The sequence below is a fragment of the Vitis riparia genome, chromosome 13, assembly GCF_004353265.1.
Source record: "Vitis riparia cultivar Riparia Gloire de Montpellier isolate 1030 chromosome 13, EGFV_Vit.rip_1.0, whole genome shotgun sequence".
NCBI classification, from domain to species: Eukaryota; Viridiplantae; Streptophyta; class Magnoliopsida; order Vitales; family Vitaceae; genus Vitis; species Vitis riparia.
In genome coordinates, this window is record NC_048443.1 from 9,529,559 (window position 1) to 9,546,273 (window position 16,715).

Below are 16,715 nucleotides of genomic sequence, written 5' to 3' on the forward strand. Positions count from 1 at the left end.
TATTTCCTGTGTACATCGTTTTCTCCTTGTTGATATTTACTTTGTATTCTTGCTATGCAGTCACCAATTCAGCCCTTACGATTGCTTGTTCCCACAAATTATCCAAATAGCTCTCCAATACTCTTGGACAAGTTTCCAGTTGAAATAAGGTGAGGCAACAGAGTGCTTATGGTTTTCTTTATGTGCTTATTACTATTCTATAAAGTGTAGGAACATCATAAAGCCAATCATTGCTCATCTGGGGATTGTTTCAAGCTTCTGAACCTTATAGCTGGCTAACCGTTTTGATGTAATATTTTTCCTGGGACAAAAAAGGTTCAGGTGCACATAGATCTTTTTTCTTCCTGAGCCTAACTTTAGAGACGGTAAACTTTACAGAATTTTATGATAAAAGTATTTATTGACACAATTCCATGATAAAAAGCTATTAGGGAAGTGTTTTTAAAAACTGTTTTCTGTAAAACAGTTCTCCTGCCTCAAAAAAACACCTGTTAAGAAACTTATTTTGTAAATAAATTGTTTTCTGATAACATATTTTAATAGTTTTCATTTGTTTTTTGGGGACTGCTTTAAAAAATAATTATATAAATATGAATAATGATCGCAAATAAAGCATTTAAAATAAAATTTATTTTTTATTTGGACACAGAAAACAAATTGAGAACATTCAAAGTTGTTCTCAAAACAGATTTTTGTTCTAGAAAAAATTCAACAAATTGTTTTTGAAAGCAAAAACTATTTTTTGAGAACTGTTTTCGAAAACATTTCCAAACAAGCCCTAAACCTCTCTTGTATTTTCTTTCTTTCTTTTTTCTTTTTGTTGGACCCTTGTGCCTCCTTGAGTTTGGTATTTATCTTATCAAGGGTGGGAAACAAGGGCTGTCCACTCAGACCTTTTTTTTTTTTCCCTCTTTTTTTTCTTTTTTTCTTTTTTGCTCTATACTTCATATACTATACATTTTCTGTCCTTTTTTGAAGGATTTGTCATCCTTCATCCTTTTGTACAAACTCTTATTTTAGTTTCTTATCAATGATAATAATAATTCTATTTGTTTTGATAGAAAATAGTTCTAGGAATTTTTTTGTAAGGCTTTCTTTTTCTCACTGGATTTGTTTGAATTACGTATGGTTGAAATTTATATGTCCTTTCACTTTTTAGTTAGTTTTGAGGATAAAAATATGGCCTCACAACTAACTTCGATTTTTCTTTTGTGGAATGGTTTGTCTAGAGGTGGTGCTTGGGTTTTGGTGCTGGGTTTTCAAGGCATTTACAATGTTGATGGAGACTGTTAGTTGGAATGTACAAGCCTTGGGTTGTAAAAAGAAAAGAAGGGTAATCAAAGATCTTTTATGCAAAGCAGAACTAGATAGAAAGAAAAAGGAAAAGGAAAAGAAAAAGAAAAGAAAGGTGTGATAAGAACTTGGTAAGAAACAGTTGGATGGCTGAGAGTAGAGAGTGTGAAGAAACTACCAGCATGTGGGGCATCTGGTGGAATATTTGGGATTCTAGAATCCTTTCTTGTAGTGAAGCGGTGACAAGGTTTTTTTCCAATTTCAATCAAACTTTCTTCTATTTGTAATGAGGTTTTTTGGCTATCTTCAGTTTATGCCCCGAATAATATTTAACTTAGAATTTTTGGGATGAAATTTCAGACCTGTTTAGTTTGAATTTCCCAAGATGGTGTGTTGGATGAGATTTTAATGTGATAAAAAGAGTCTTAGAAAAATTGGGAGGCTCCAAGCTTACCGTAAGGAATGTATTGGTACATGATGGAGAGAGCTCCAAGTTGTAGGATGGGGAGGTTATAAATCCATGCAAAAATCACAAGGCATCAAAGCAAAATTGGAATTGTGGAACAAGAATAGCTTTAGGAACATTTGGGAAAAGAGGGAGGCTATCATCAAAGACATAACTATGGTAGACTCTCGTGAAGGGGAGAGATTGCACTCTCAAATGAATTAATGACCTTGATGACTACCACGAAAGTGGAGTTGGAAGCACTTTTATTTAGGGAAAAAGTTTATTAAAGGTGAAAAACTAGCGTTAAAGGGGCTAAGGAAGGGGATTGCACCTCTAGGTACTTCCACAGGGTCTCTTGTGGAAGAAGGAAAAAGAGACTCATCAAATCATTAGTGAATAAGGAAAGAGTGGCATTAGACAATCAAGAAAGTATTTTAGAGTAGGTTTTAGGCTTTTTTGGTAAATTATGTAGTAGAGTGGAAGAGTATTTGTGGTGGTTAGAAAGCTTGGATTGGTCCCTTATTTTAGAGGAGAGTGCTAATAATTTGGTGTGAAGAGGAGGAAAATGAGAAATGATCTTTCTCATGGACAAGGAAAGGGCACAAGCCTAGATGGCTGCACATGTACATTTTATCAAGATTGTTGGGATATCGTTAAAGAGGATTTTCCTGAAGGTCTTCTATGAGTTTCATGACAATGGAGTCATCAATAAGGGAATAAATGCCACTTCCACTGCTCTAGTGCCTAAGAGGAGCTAAATCAATTGAATGTCTTATTTTAGACCCATTAGCTTGGTGACTAGCCTCTATAAAATGATAGCTAACGTTCTGTCTCAAAGATTACAAGGGGTTTTGCATGATGCTGTTCATTATTCTTAGGGAGCTTCGTTGAGGATAGACAAATTTTGAATGTAGTTTTGGTGGTGAATGGAGTGGTGGATGAGAATGACATTTTGGAGAGGAAGGAGTTTCTTTGAGATTGATTTTGAAAAAACTTATGATTGTGTGCAATGGGGTTTTTTGGTTCATCATTAAAGAGGAAAAATTTTGGTTGGAGATAGAGATCATGGATTCATGGGTGCATTTCATCAGTCAGTTTTGCAGTATAATTAAATGGGTGAGCCAAAGGATGGGTTGAGGAATCTAGGGGCTTAAGTCAAGGTAATCCCTCTCCCATTTCCTTTTTATCATTGTTGTAGATGAGTAGCTTGATGTTAAGGGTAGAGGAGAGGGGGATCTTACAGGGCATTTTGGTATGTAGCAATAGGGCAAGGGGAAATTTACAATTTGCTGATGATACAATATTCTTCTCAAGAGCTAGAGAGAAGGACCTATACAACCTCAAGGTAATCTTTTTTTTTTTGGGATAAGTAAGAGAGAAAAACTGTATTAAAAACCGCCAAAACAACGGCTGAAAGTATACAAAGAAGAAGAAAACACCCCCCCGCTCCCCAGCTGGAACAAATCAGCTGCCAAGAACGGAGGTGCAAAAGGAACCCCACCCTCAACAGGTTCCCACCCAATCAATAAAATCAACTAAAGTCGAAAGACCATCTTTTATGTACAACCTTAAGGTAATCTTGTTGGTTTTTGGATGCATTCATGGGTTCAAGTTGAATCTTGATAAGAGTACCCTATTGGGTATCAATATTAATTAGACTCTAGCCCTTAAGGTGGCGACTTTTTTTAGACTGCAAGATGTTTGATTAGTCTCCCTTACTTGGGTCTTTATGGGGAATCTGAGAGTAGTATCTTTTTGGGATCCAGTTGTAGAGAGGATTTTACATTGGTTAGATGGTTGGAAGGAAGCCAATATGTCCATAGGTTGTAGAATCACCCTTATGCAGTCTTGGGTATCCTTTATTCCCTTGTATTTTCTATATTTGTTCAAAGCTTCGATTAAAGTAGCCTTCAGGATTAAGAAATTGATAGATTTTATTTGGTCAGGGTTTGGGGAAGGGAAGAGAGATCGCCTTATGGGTTGGAACTAGATGTATAAGCCTAATTGGGAAGGAACTTCTAGGGAAGTGGTTGTGAAGGTTCCCTAGAGAGAGTGATGCTTAATATCACAATGTTGGGTGATAAATCTCTTAATGAGCAGTTCCCAAACATCTATGGAGTAGTGAGGTCAAGAAATTATTTCCTCAATGCTAGCTTCCTCCATGTTAAGCCTTTTATAAGTAAGGGCTTAGTTAGCTACCGATCGATCTTTTAAATGGAGAGGGAATAAAGAGATTAGGAAGAAGAGATAAAGGAATTATTGGTGATTGCAATGGTTGAACTCATATATAATTAATTTCATATTATTGATGTTGAACTCTTAAATAAAGGAAGAACACTATAATTGACAGATGAAGAAGAAGAATGCATAGATATTAACACTGATGTAGAGGATAATGGAGCAATTGGATATAATTATAATTCATTAGATGATTCCTACTAGTAATGGTGATGTTAGTGTTGAAGATTGTTTGATAAAGCCATGAGAGAGTTGGTTATTATGAATTGTATGGTTTTCTTGTTGTTCAATTCTATGTGATTTTATTATTATTATTATTATTATTATTATTATTTTGTTTAAGTTGAGGCTAATTCTTTGTTCCACCTCAAGGTTTATGCCTCGTCTCATTAGGCAAAACGCCTCAAAACTACCTTTAGCCTTTTAAAATATTGAATATGATTGACCTAATTGTCACTAGATTTACAAAGACCACATCTATTAACCATCAGCCACCCACTTTATTAGGAACACATTTGACAAGAGCAAAGAAGTGGGTTTGGAGGATGATCCCTTTTTACTTATTCAGATCAAGGAAAAAAAATCTGCTAATTTTACGCTAAATATCATGGAAACTTCATAATATTGGTGGGGTCCGATATGAAATTCTAGGTGAAAAGACCAGTGGACTGAAAATCAGTGATTTTTGATGAATTTCGGTTTTTCTTTCGTCAACTTATTGGGAATTTCCGAATTTATCATCAGTTAATCGCTATTTTCTCTTGGCCACGTCACTACCTACTTATAAAAATTTAAAGGGCAAGGCATTGTGCTCAAACCCAAGCCTTGCAGTGTGTCAAGGTAGTCACTTAACCAACAAGGCACTTGTGCCCTTATTATAATATCTCTTTACAAAATATATAACCTTTATTTGTGATATATGCACGTACAAAATAAAATATTACAATAAAACTTTAATAAATAAATTAATTTTAATTATCTTATTTTCAAATTTCATTTAAATGGTAATTGAAAATATAACAATCACCATGATAATCTTCTTAATAAGTCTTCTTTATATCTTTTGTGTTGTAATTAAATATAAGAACATAAACTTATAAAATTATAAACATTTTTAAATAAAAAATCATACATATATTATCATTTCTTTTATATCCTTGAATACATCTAAACCACATTAATCATCATTTTAATATTAAATGTGTTTTCAAGTTTTGCATATATTATTGTGGAACGTCACAAATTTTATTATACATTATATTCTTTCTTCTATAAGACAACTTTAATATGTGTATCATTGTGTGCTTTATCATTTTTGGAAGTTTTTTCAAACATTTCTATTAGTTTTGATAAATTTCTACTTGACCGATATTTTTTTCCTGGATTTCTGTCAAATATTTTCGATATTTCCTGATATTTGCGTAAAATCCAACTATTGATATTCCTACATTTCCCAATATTTTGATCCTTGATTCCGATGAGGAGCTGTTTATGTTACATTTCATTTATAGCTTGGATGGGGGTTAATGCCACCCTGTGGTGCTCCATCAAAATATTTCAACTCTTGTGTACCTAGATTGTGCACCTCTTTGTGCTAGGTGCTTATTACTATAACCTATTGGCCCATTAAAAAAAAGTTTTGTTTGTCTATTTATGTCGAGTTATATAAAATTTTCACCCACCCAGCTACTATTTCCACCAATTTTCTTTGATGATATTGTTTTTTTCTAGACACCTATTAGATACAGCATCTAAACTCAAATCTGAAGTGTACAAGATCAAAAACCTAAAGTAAGATATGGATTCATCTCTTTCTGTACACCCAAGTAATTGATATCCAAGCAAAACTCAAGAGCAAGAGCCATGTAATGAGTCAATCTTTTAACACACCAAACTACTTGGAAAAAAATGTGCTCTCCAATAGGGGAATAGCTTTCTTTATCCTGGGTATATTCAAATAACCATCAATTCCAATTCATAGAGCTTCAAAACAAGGAATAGGCAACTTCTAAGTTCTTACACCATGAGAATACTGAGAGACATTTCCCTAAAATAGAAGTGAATTTGGGTTTGAAATACAAGTTAGAATTTGAGACATGCCACTACAATTGTCTTCTTTTCAATGCACCCCTCTTGATGCTTGAATCTTGAGTTCTTGTACAGGCCTCATAAACTTCAGAACTGTTTTTTCTGTTGAATTTCTGTGGCTTATAGTGCATTGATGGAGTTTCATTGCCAACTTTGCAGTGGTTGTGGCTTGCTCCTTCCTCACTCAACATAGGGCAGCTCTTGAACAAGGTCCTTAAAACATCTCTAGGACTGCTATTCCTGACTTGAGAAAGGGATTAAAACAAGGCCTTCATTTATACCTTTAGGACTTGTATAGAACACCCTTCACGTACTCAGAGTTGAAACAAATCAAATCACATGATTTGATTCCTTGCAAGAAGTAAAAATAAAACTTCTTTTCTTCCCTCTCTATTCTAAGCTTCATTAATATCCCTGCTCCATCCTCTGCGGCTGTTTGTTTGCCTCCTGGAGGAGCACTGAAATTAAAATGAAGGAAAAGAAAAACATCCTGAGTTGAAACTTAAGCTCTAAAATAAATAGTTTTGAAAATTTTGGATGCTATCTATCACTTGTTAGCATCATCTTAAGAGTTGAAGCATGGTTTTAATTGACAGCCATAAAAGTAGAGGAGTTAACATAAAAGCATGAAACTGGGGCACAAGGTCTTGTGTAATCTTGTCATGTCCACTAGAGACTGATGATGCTAAAGAAAAGTACACTAGAACATAATGAAGATTACAATAATGTGAATTTTCTTAAGAACTCATCAGAAAAGGGTGCCTGATCAAAGTTTCATGTAAGTAAAACCTGAAAAACAAAATCCACCTTATTTGGATGTAACATATATTTGCTCCAGGGTCAATTTACTTTGATATAAATTTTAGTCATATTAGATATGTTACTTACATAAATTTGGTGTGACACTCCTTTGACAGCAAAGAGTATGAAGATCTTTCAGTAAAGGCTAAGTCGAGATTAGCATCTCACTTCGCAGCCTGTCACAACCCATGTCACTTGGAGAGATAGCAAGGACTTGGGATGTTTGTGCCCGTGCAGTTATTTCTGAATATGCACAGCAGAGTGGCGGTGGGAGTTTCAGCTCAAGGTATGGAGCGTGGGAGAACTGCTTGAGCGCTGCTTGACCATCTCTACAGAGCCACCAATTAGCCTAAAACAAGAAAACAGGAAGAAGAGAAAGAATGTTCAAGGACTGGTGATACAGAATCTGCAGCGTTCGCGGCCCCCATGGCCTATAGAACAGTTACAGTAAGGTGTTTATGGTGAAGTTTGTGGATTTTCACAAGGGTGTTTTTGTAGCATGTACTGTTTTATATGGTGTGTTACAGGAACTTGTAGCATGTTCTGTTTTATATGGTGTAAAATACATCATAAAACATATACTCAGTGGTTAATGCTTGTTTTATGCATCATAACCATTCAGGTGTCTAGTGTGGCACAGGTTGCTTAGGTTTTAGACTACTTTCCCCTAATTCCAGTTTTTCAATAAAAATGATGTTGATGTATGATATGAGACGACCTTCAGCTAACCTAGATTCACTATTAAGAAAGCCCTAGAGTTGAGATGCACATGTCATGCTTCAAAATCAAAGCATGCTTGTACTATCACACGGGCTCTCAACTCACAAGAGAGGGGAAAACTATTAGATAGGAAAAAAGGTCTAATTGTAAGTACCTATCTCCCATCATGTTTACCCGTGAAATTCCTTGATTGAAGTATAAAATAATACATATATACATAATTACCCAGATTGATGTGTACCATACTGATGGTTTCAAAGATATAAAAGAAGACCCTCGCCGATTCCCCTCTAATGATTAAGTTAGAACAAAGGCAATTGAGAGAGAAGTGACTTTGGGAGTGTGTTCTATCTAATGTTTTCAAAATTAGACTCGTCATTGAACATGAAAAGTTATTGGTTCACGGTTAATTGGTCGGATTAACAGTCGAATCGATGATGTCATAAATATATATTTTATTATTTTATATATTATTAAAAATTAACAAATTAATAAATTCTATTTAAATTTTGATAGTATCTACTTTGTTTGTTGAGTTTTTTCATAAATTTTTTTACTTGTAGAAGTCATCAATCATTATATATGATATCTATAACACGATATAAGATGTTATACATTCATAATGTCAATAAACCTAATATTTATCAAATAATCAAACCATTGCTATCCTATAATAACCAAATTATCAAAGAGTTGTTTAACTTAACACATTGTCCATAATAGATAATACAAATGTCAATCACAGGTCCACAACACTTAAATAATTACTCAAAATATAACATGTCAATGTTTGAATATTCATGAAGATTTTTGCATACTAATAAATAGAAAATTCATGTCTTCATTCATTTTGGAAATTGAAATATGGAGATTGAAAATGAGCATCTGGAAAACCAAAGTTCTCCACATCAAGCCCTTCTATAGTCACGCCACCACCATCCTCATCATCTACAAAAATATTGAATATATATCAACAAGAAATCATTTTTGAAGAAAAAAAATAATTATTAACCGATGTGAGAACTTGAACCTTTCACTTCATTTATTGGAATTGACCCTTCTTCATATAGAAGATTTTCCAATTCTTCAACATCTAGCTCTGTTGACTGATTATCATCAACTATCCAAAATTCGGTCTCATCAATGCATGCATAGTCAATGGGATCATAGATTCTTTTCTTCTTATAGAACCTAAAAAAAAGGCATATAATTATTCATAATTGTGAATAAAAGAATTTAAATTCAAAACAACTAAGAAAGCATTTATATCGATTTTTTAGCCGCAAATTGTCATGAACGTATACAAGATCATTAAGCCTTTGATGTTCCAATCTATTCCTTCTTTTGGTATGTATACGTTCAAAGACACTCCAATTCCTCTCACATCCAAAAGATGATGCAGTTTGACTCAATATTTGAATGACCAACTTTTGCAAATGTGGTGCACTGTATCCTGCACCCTCCACCATTCATCTAGTTACCATTTCACATTAAAAATAAGAAAAAAAAAATGCATTAGCAAGTTTAAAATATTAAATAGTAAGTAGGTAACTAATAAAAAAGAAAAAACACTCTAATAAATGAAAATAATCTTTTACAAAGTTGAAGTACTTCACGTGAAGAATAAGCAAGGTCTCTTCCAAAACTTCCCAATCGATCACGAAACAACTTCATTTCATTCATTGTTTCAAACTTTCCTTTCAGAACTTTTTGATCAATAACATCCATGACACCTCCAATAACAGTTGACTTATTACAAAAGTTTTTCTGATCATATTGGAAACATGGATTCAACCAATAATTTGCTGAATGAATGCTTTTCTTTAGTTGTTGATCCCAACGTTGTTTATGATATCTGTATAAGGCTTGTATAGTCTTTTGCTATAGTTAAACAATTTCTTGATGCCCAAACGAACCCTATACATGCCTTCATACACATATCCCATCGAAGGCCTCTCATCACAATCAACAATACGCAATTATCACATTAGTGGAGACATAAGATTCACAACAATCAAACAATCATTCCAAAATCTATTATCCAAGATGATAGAAACTACAACTTTGCTTTTATTGTCCTTTGAATATCTAGAGTCCACAAAGAACTTACTAGTCACCAAAGCTTGCAAGTCATGTTTATGATCATGAAGACTCTTTACTGCAATGAATGTAATAGCAAAACGAGTCGCACTAGGTCAGAGAATCTCCATCCATCCGTCTCTTTTTCTCAACCAACTTAACAAAGTAACATGATTATACACAAAAGTTGTCATCTTTGATGCACGTCTTACAAGTTCAGCAACATGGTCCATTTTACCAATATCCTTAAAGATCAAATTAAGACAATGAGCCGCACAAGGTGACCAATTGATGTGTTTATGTTTATGAGAAATCAATCTTTCCGCGGCCACATAATTTGCTGCATTATCAGTCACTATATGAACTACATTGAGTGGACCCACTCATTCAATCACCTCATCAAATAACAGAAACAAATTAGTTGCATCCTTGACAATGTATGAAACATCAACAAATTTCACAAACAATATTCCTTCAGGACAATACACAAGGAAGTTGATGAGTGTTCTTTGTCTATTATTTGTCCAACCATCACCCATTATTGTACAACCAACTTTTGCCCAAATTGCACGATAAGAGTCCATAAGCAACTGAACTTCCTTCTTGGCATCCTTTAAAAGATTAACCCACAGCTGATGGGTAATTTGGACCCTTATATCCAGGACCAATTGCTGATATAACATTCAACATTGGCTTGAAGTAGAAGGAATTCACAACCTTGGTAGGAATGCATGCATCATAAAAGAATCCCCCAACTGCCATATCCGCTCTTCAAATAGCTTCTTTCCCAGCTAATACACTCCTCATGGAAGGTTGAGCTCCTTGAGTAAAATACTTATCCACTATCGATTTTTTTCTTTTTCCACTACAAGCTGCCATAAGACTTTGCATTTCTTGAACCTCTTCTTCACCTTCTGCCATATCCCCTTCAAATTATGAAACATTAGGACCATAAGGATTTCTATATTCATATGCTTCTTGGGTTGCTTTCTTGGAATTCAAAAACTCTTGCAAATAATTTTCCATTCGAAATTTGACATAAGGAGGAACCGATTTACATGGACCAATATCTCCTTTCACTCCAACAAGATGTTGTTTCATTCTATGAATACCCTCACCTTTTGCAATCTTTTTACAATACAAACAAATAAGAGCTTTCCTTCCATTTGCATATCTTTCTTTTGAAACATACTCCCATGTAGGGTCGATCTTACTTCTAGTTGATTGTGAATTAGTAGTTGAATCTTGACCAGAGGACGGAGTCAAGTTTGATTCCATTTTTTTCTCTCTATCAAATTAGAAACAAAAATCCCACATTAATCTAGAGAATGAAAGTCATCAACAATTTAATGATTTATAATAAAGTCGTCAACAATTTATAATAATCACATACCAATAGCTAAATACCTAGTAATTTATTTGGTTAAAATTTTTCAATAAGAATAGATGACGAAGTCCATGTATGAGACATGATATTTCATTAAAACTCATACATGATGCCTATATACTTATAATATGGCTTTTCCATCAATTTCTAATAAATTGTGACACAAGCAAAAGTTAACTTCTAACTTCCATAAGCTACGAATACTCTAAAACCACTTTTTATTTATTTTTTTCTTTTTTATTATAGCCCTCATTTTTTTTTCCCATAATCATCCATGACCCCTTTGAAAAACTAGGATCCATCAACTAATATGCATCCTTCACTTGCCCAAACTGGTGGAAAATCATTAATAAGATTCTGGGTCTTTGATTCTTTCCTTCTACCACTTATACTGTATTTTTTTTTTTTTTTATAATTTGGAAATTTTCATCATCACCATTCAGTTACTTTTTTTTTTTCTTCATTTAAACGAGATGGGAATCTAGTTTTATAGTAATTCAAAGTGCAATTCTGGAAACTTTACTTGTCATACATTAAATATCACAACCATTGCTAGAACATAAGAAACCAAACACAAGACTAAATATCTCTTCAAATAGAATTTGGTTTTCGGTTTTCCAAAAAAATAAATAGGTTTGTAATAAGTAATCGTGTGTATGTTAATGTACCACACAAAAATTGAAGATAGCTTCAACGGTAGGGGGGTACCAGCGGAAGGAAGGGGTACCAATGGCAGAGAGGGGCACCAACCAGAGCCAGTCGGGGTGGTTAATAGCGGTAGAGAGCTTTATCGGCTTCCAACCCCGCGACGGGGAACCGAGAAGACTGAAGAAGCGACGACAGGGACGGTTGCCAACTTGTAACGGTCGTCGGTGGAAGCTCTTTGGGTGTCACGGGGTTGTGACGTGTCGGGGGTGGGCGGAGTGACAGACTGACAATTGTTGCGGGGGAAGGACTGAGGCGGGAGGGTTTGTAGTTTGCAGCCAACAACTGTGATTTTCAATATATACCATACAAAATGGTGTCGTTTTGATGTTGTTGTTGTTGTTGTTTTTTTTTTTTTTTTTTTTTTTTTTTTTTTAAATTAATTTAACCGGACAGTTTGTCCGATTCACCGGTTAGACCGTCGGTTCAAGCAGTCTGACCCCGATTCAATGCAAATCCGGTCCAATTGGCCGGACCGGATCGTTCAGTCTAGTTCGATTTTTAATGGTTCTACTTCTTCTACCATTCCCTTATTGGTTGTGCTCCTTATATAGCAATTATGGTACAATACCTAGGTTGCTCCATGGGACTGGTGGTAGCCCTGGCTTGTTAGAGCTACTTTGTAGCTGGGCAAAGATTGGGCCACTTGTTTTCACCTAGTTGAGGAACACTGGTTATGGAGAACACATAGTCAACAACCCTTGCAATGTGACACTCGCATATGCAATAGTGGCATTTCAAGAATGTTGACCTTGACAGGCGTTTGCTACATAGGTCTGTCATTTAATGTAGGCTAGCTAACATGAGTCATGTATTCGATCGAGAGTGCCCAGGCTTGGGTACTTATTTTACTCGATTGCAATAGGTTTGGGCACGAAGGTGTGGGAGACTAGGACTAGAGCATGGATGTGGCTGACACCCAGAAATAGCCATAACCTCCTACAAGTGTTGTCGACCACCTCCTCAGATGAAGACCATAATGGCCGTTGTGCAAGGGTACTTGGCAAACCAACAATGGTCTACTTGTCACTAAGCAAGAGAACAGACAACCAAAGCAGAGACCATAAAAAGGTCACTCCCATAGTGAACCAGGTATGCATCTTGATTCCTAACTTCTCCTTCACATAGCTATTGCCTAACTAAATCATCGAAGATGGATGCTGAGACCCCTCAAGCATTCTTTGTTTTATAAGAGTTCCTTGGCTAAGTAGAAAGGGCTCACCTCTCAACTGGAGTCAAATGACACTGCAACTTATGACATTGCCCTTTTTATGCCCTAACAATGGAGTAAAAAGTCAAATTCCCACTCAGAAATGGCTTTAGCCCTCCGAGTTCTAATGATGGCTCCATCCTCGACCATCAAAGAGCATCTACAGTGGCCGGAGCAATTAGGAATCTAGAAGATGAAGGTTGGATTGGAAACTCCATGGAAAGTATGGAAGAGATTGCTTCCACAATTGGTATGTGAGTCTCTCTTTGACTAAGCTAATTCTTTAGTTACTATGCGTTCTCTTGAAAATCTTATAGCTCCATTGAATGGTTTTCCTCATGAATCTGAGCTAGCCATCCATAGGCTTAACATCAAGCTTAAAATTAAACCCTATGTTGCAGGCAAAATTAGAGAACCATGGGGGGCAACCAACCTCTTTCTTGAGGCGAGTGATGATGGGTTTAGAATGCCTAACTTCATCACTGGTAGTTTGCCATATTTGAATTGAGAATGAACTTGTACGCCACCTATTCAATCTTTTAACTCTTAGACTGGAATATTTATAATTGATGAAAAACTACACATCCTCCCAATAAGAGGATTTTTGCATTATTGAACTTAGAATTTAAACCTTGCATATAAGCATAAAAACCATTATAGGATAAAGGCAAGTTATCTCCGATTGAACCTTGCATTATGCTTACTCTAAATTTTTATGTGAAAATAGAAAAGACACTTGGCTGAAAGTAGAGAATGATATAATTTTTCAATTGGTTCAATATGTTCTGATTTAAATAAATTAAAGAAAATTATTTTTGCAGTAAAAGTTTATCAAAGGGGTTGTGAACCAATGCTTGTGGCTTTAGGATTAGGTCAGGGATTTTTACCAAAGGGGTTTTAGATGACATAACTAGTAAGTACATCAATAATAGATCAACATAGTATAATTACTCTCTTTTGGATCCTTGTAATTAGATGATTTAAGTGGATTCCTTCTCATGTTGAAAGGTGTGTTTGGTTTATAAAACCCGTTGTAGTGAAGTATAAGTATGTGGCCAAGGTTGCTTGACTTATGACTTTCATAACCAGGGCGACATAACATTTTCTGCCCATGGTTACTCCTTTTGGTTATCAAAATCACTGACTTAAGTCTTTTTCAATCATTCATAGCTAAACCAATGGTGATAAGTTGAACAAAGATATGGAGATCTTAGTTCATCTCACCCCTTGGAGTATAAAATACTAAGAGAAAAAAATAGAAAACACGAAACAAAAAAGAAAACACATAAACAAAAAATGAAACATAAAAATTTGAAATCGCAAAAAATAAAATAAAAATCATTGAGAATAGAAACTAGGAGAGCTTACAAAAAGGAAATAAAAGAAAAATACAAGATTAAAGCTAAAACTAATCTACTCCTACTCTTAACAACAATCTAGCTTATTTCCCTATCGTTTCCTTCTACTTCTTTATTTACAATTCCCGTATTTATAGGCGAAAATTTCCCTCCTTCCCAATTACTGCAAAGCCTTCTCTATTTAGCTATGTCTTCTGCCTATGCTAGTGATCCAAGTATGTTAGTACAACCATCAATCTTGAGATGTTAGCTTGGAGTGGTTGGCTGCATTTATCTTTTTCAGTATGGTAGTATATATGGTGATGTGGATGGATCAATCAAAACTCCAAGAGCACTATTTTATGTGTAGCCTTAATAAGGGCACAATGATTGGAAGATGCGACAAGAGCAGTCAAGTCATTGCATTGGTGTAGATGCTGTTTAGGGTGCACTTTGTTGTGGAGGAGAGAATTTTGCATATATGAACCATTCGAGAGTTGCCTAGAATTTTTGATATTTGTTTTGTTTAAATTTTGGATTGTATCAATTGGTTAATTAATTTCAATTTATGTAATTTGACTATATTTTGGATGGTTGTGAACTAATTGTAGGAAATTTTGTTCTAGACTTGGGATAAAGACTTTGTTGTTTTTCTCAAATTGGACTTTAATGATATTATAAGTTAGTGAAATGAATTCTTAGTTAAGAGAAATTTCATTTAAATTTAAATAGTAATTTATTTGAGAAAAAAAAATTCAGGTGTTCAAGTTGATTGCCAGCTTGGATTAGGATTAACCCTTATGGTCAAACCTTTATCATAGGGTCATGAGTTGAGTTTGGGTTGCTTAGAATTGGGACACGACACTAAGTTCCTTTATACGATTAGTGTTTTATAGAGTTATGATTGTAACCCTCATCTTCCTTTAAAAAAGACAATCGATAATAAAAACCACTCAAAATATAGAGACCGTGCACTAAATACAACCAACCAAATATCTTCAAGCCTCACATAAAGCTTCAAATATTTGTCATCTCTTGTACAACTTCATCTTTGTTTGAAAAATCATTTTTAGAGAAGAGTGAGCCACAACTTAGCAGAGAAGGGTTTATTTACATTAAACGAATTTATAAACTATCATTTCAACACTTCTCTATAGCATAAGACAAGAATTCATTCAGAGGCATATAAAATCATTAAGATATATTTCACAATCATCAATTTTGAAATTACTATATATCTTACATAATGCTTTAATTAACCTTTCTTTGTAGCACATCACTTGTGTGCTATCATGGGTACCTATAGCTTTAATTCTCTTACCCAAGGACATAAGTCTGTGCCTCCCATTATATCCACACATAGATCTTTTTGGATTGTTTTGAGTCTTTCATCTTAGAATACTTGCCTTTCTTCCTTTAAGGCTCTACCACAGGGATCATTCCCTTACCCCCCAATTATTTCCACCATAGTAGTGCCTTGAATATGAAGTTTCAATGCCTTTAAAACTTCTCCATGTGGCTCATGTTGCACATCCAAGTTAGTTCCAAACAAAACAATATATAATAGAGAGCATATCTTAACCATGAGCAACAAATTTCAGCACTTCAATCAATATTACTTCTATTCAATCATCACATATGATCATAATTTTTCTTAGAATGCACAATTCAATACATTAACTATTTCACAACTCATATAATCTAAAATTATCACTTAAATTACTAGTTTCAATTCAAAGAACCATTAGAAAACAAATTTAAAATAACAACTTAAGTATTCAGCTACTAGTCTCTCTACTTTAACCTCACTTCAATTGCAGCTTTATGCAGGGAAAGAAATAGAGCACTCTAAAGTTTCTATTAAGTTTTTTTAGGTCTTTATATATTCCATTGAAGTCTATCTATCAAAAACATGGTTGAAGTTAGTATCCCCTTCATCTCCAAGTTATTGCCATGTGTCATATGACTAGCTATCCTAAGTGTCCCAATCTAGCTCTCCATTTACACTTGTTGTAGTCCCTTTTTAATTGATTTGGTGTTGCCAATGGCTTAACAACAACCAAATATGATACTCATGAATGTGATTTTTTGTTGTCCCAAATAATAAAACCTAAATTATGTAACAAAGCCAAGAAAAACTAAAGAAAGATTTGTCATGACTTTCATACTATTTTAGGTATCTTCCTTAAAGACCTATGGAAGTTGTCACAACAAGTCAAAATGATTTGCCTCTTACCTAATTCTCTAAATTGAGAATAATGTTCAAAGTTGAATTGAATGAGTTTAAAAGAATTTATGATTCAATTGATTCACGAATGGGGGTTCTGACGAGAACTCAAACTCAACACTTTATTTTGGTATGTTCGAGGTCATCATAATTGAGTTGCTACTTGCTTTTGTTGTTAGCAC

General features: G+C 34.5%; 1 protein-coding gene across 1 annotated transcript in view; it reads left to right on the top strand.

Moving 5' to 3' along the window:
* LOC117927561 (mediator of RNA polymerase II transcription subunit 15a-like) overlaps positions 1–7,572 on the top strand; it is a 33,608-nt gene extending 26,036 nt beyond the window's left edge. The window contains 3 exon segments of the mRNA XM_034847127.1: positions 61–149; positions 6,985–7,022; positions 7,025–7,572. Coding sequence (XP_034703018.1) covers positions 61–149; positions 6,985–7,022; positions 7,025–7,191 — 294 coding nt within the window. The 3' untranslated portion in view covers positions 7,192–7,572.
* Positions 7,573–16,715: the final 9,143 nt, after the last annotated feature.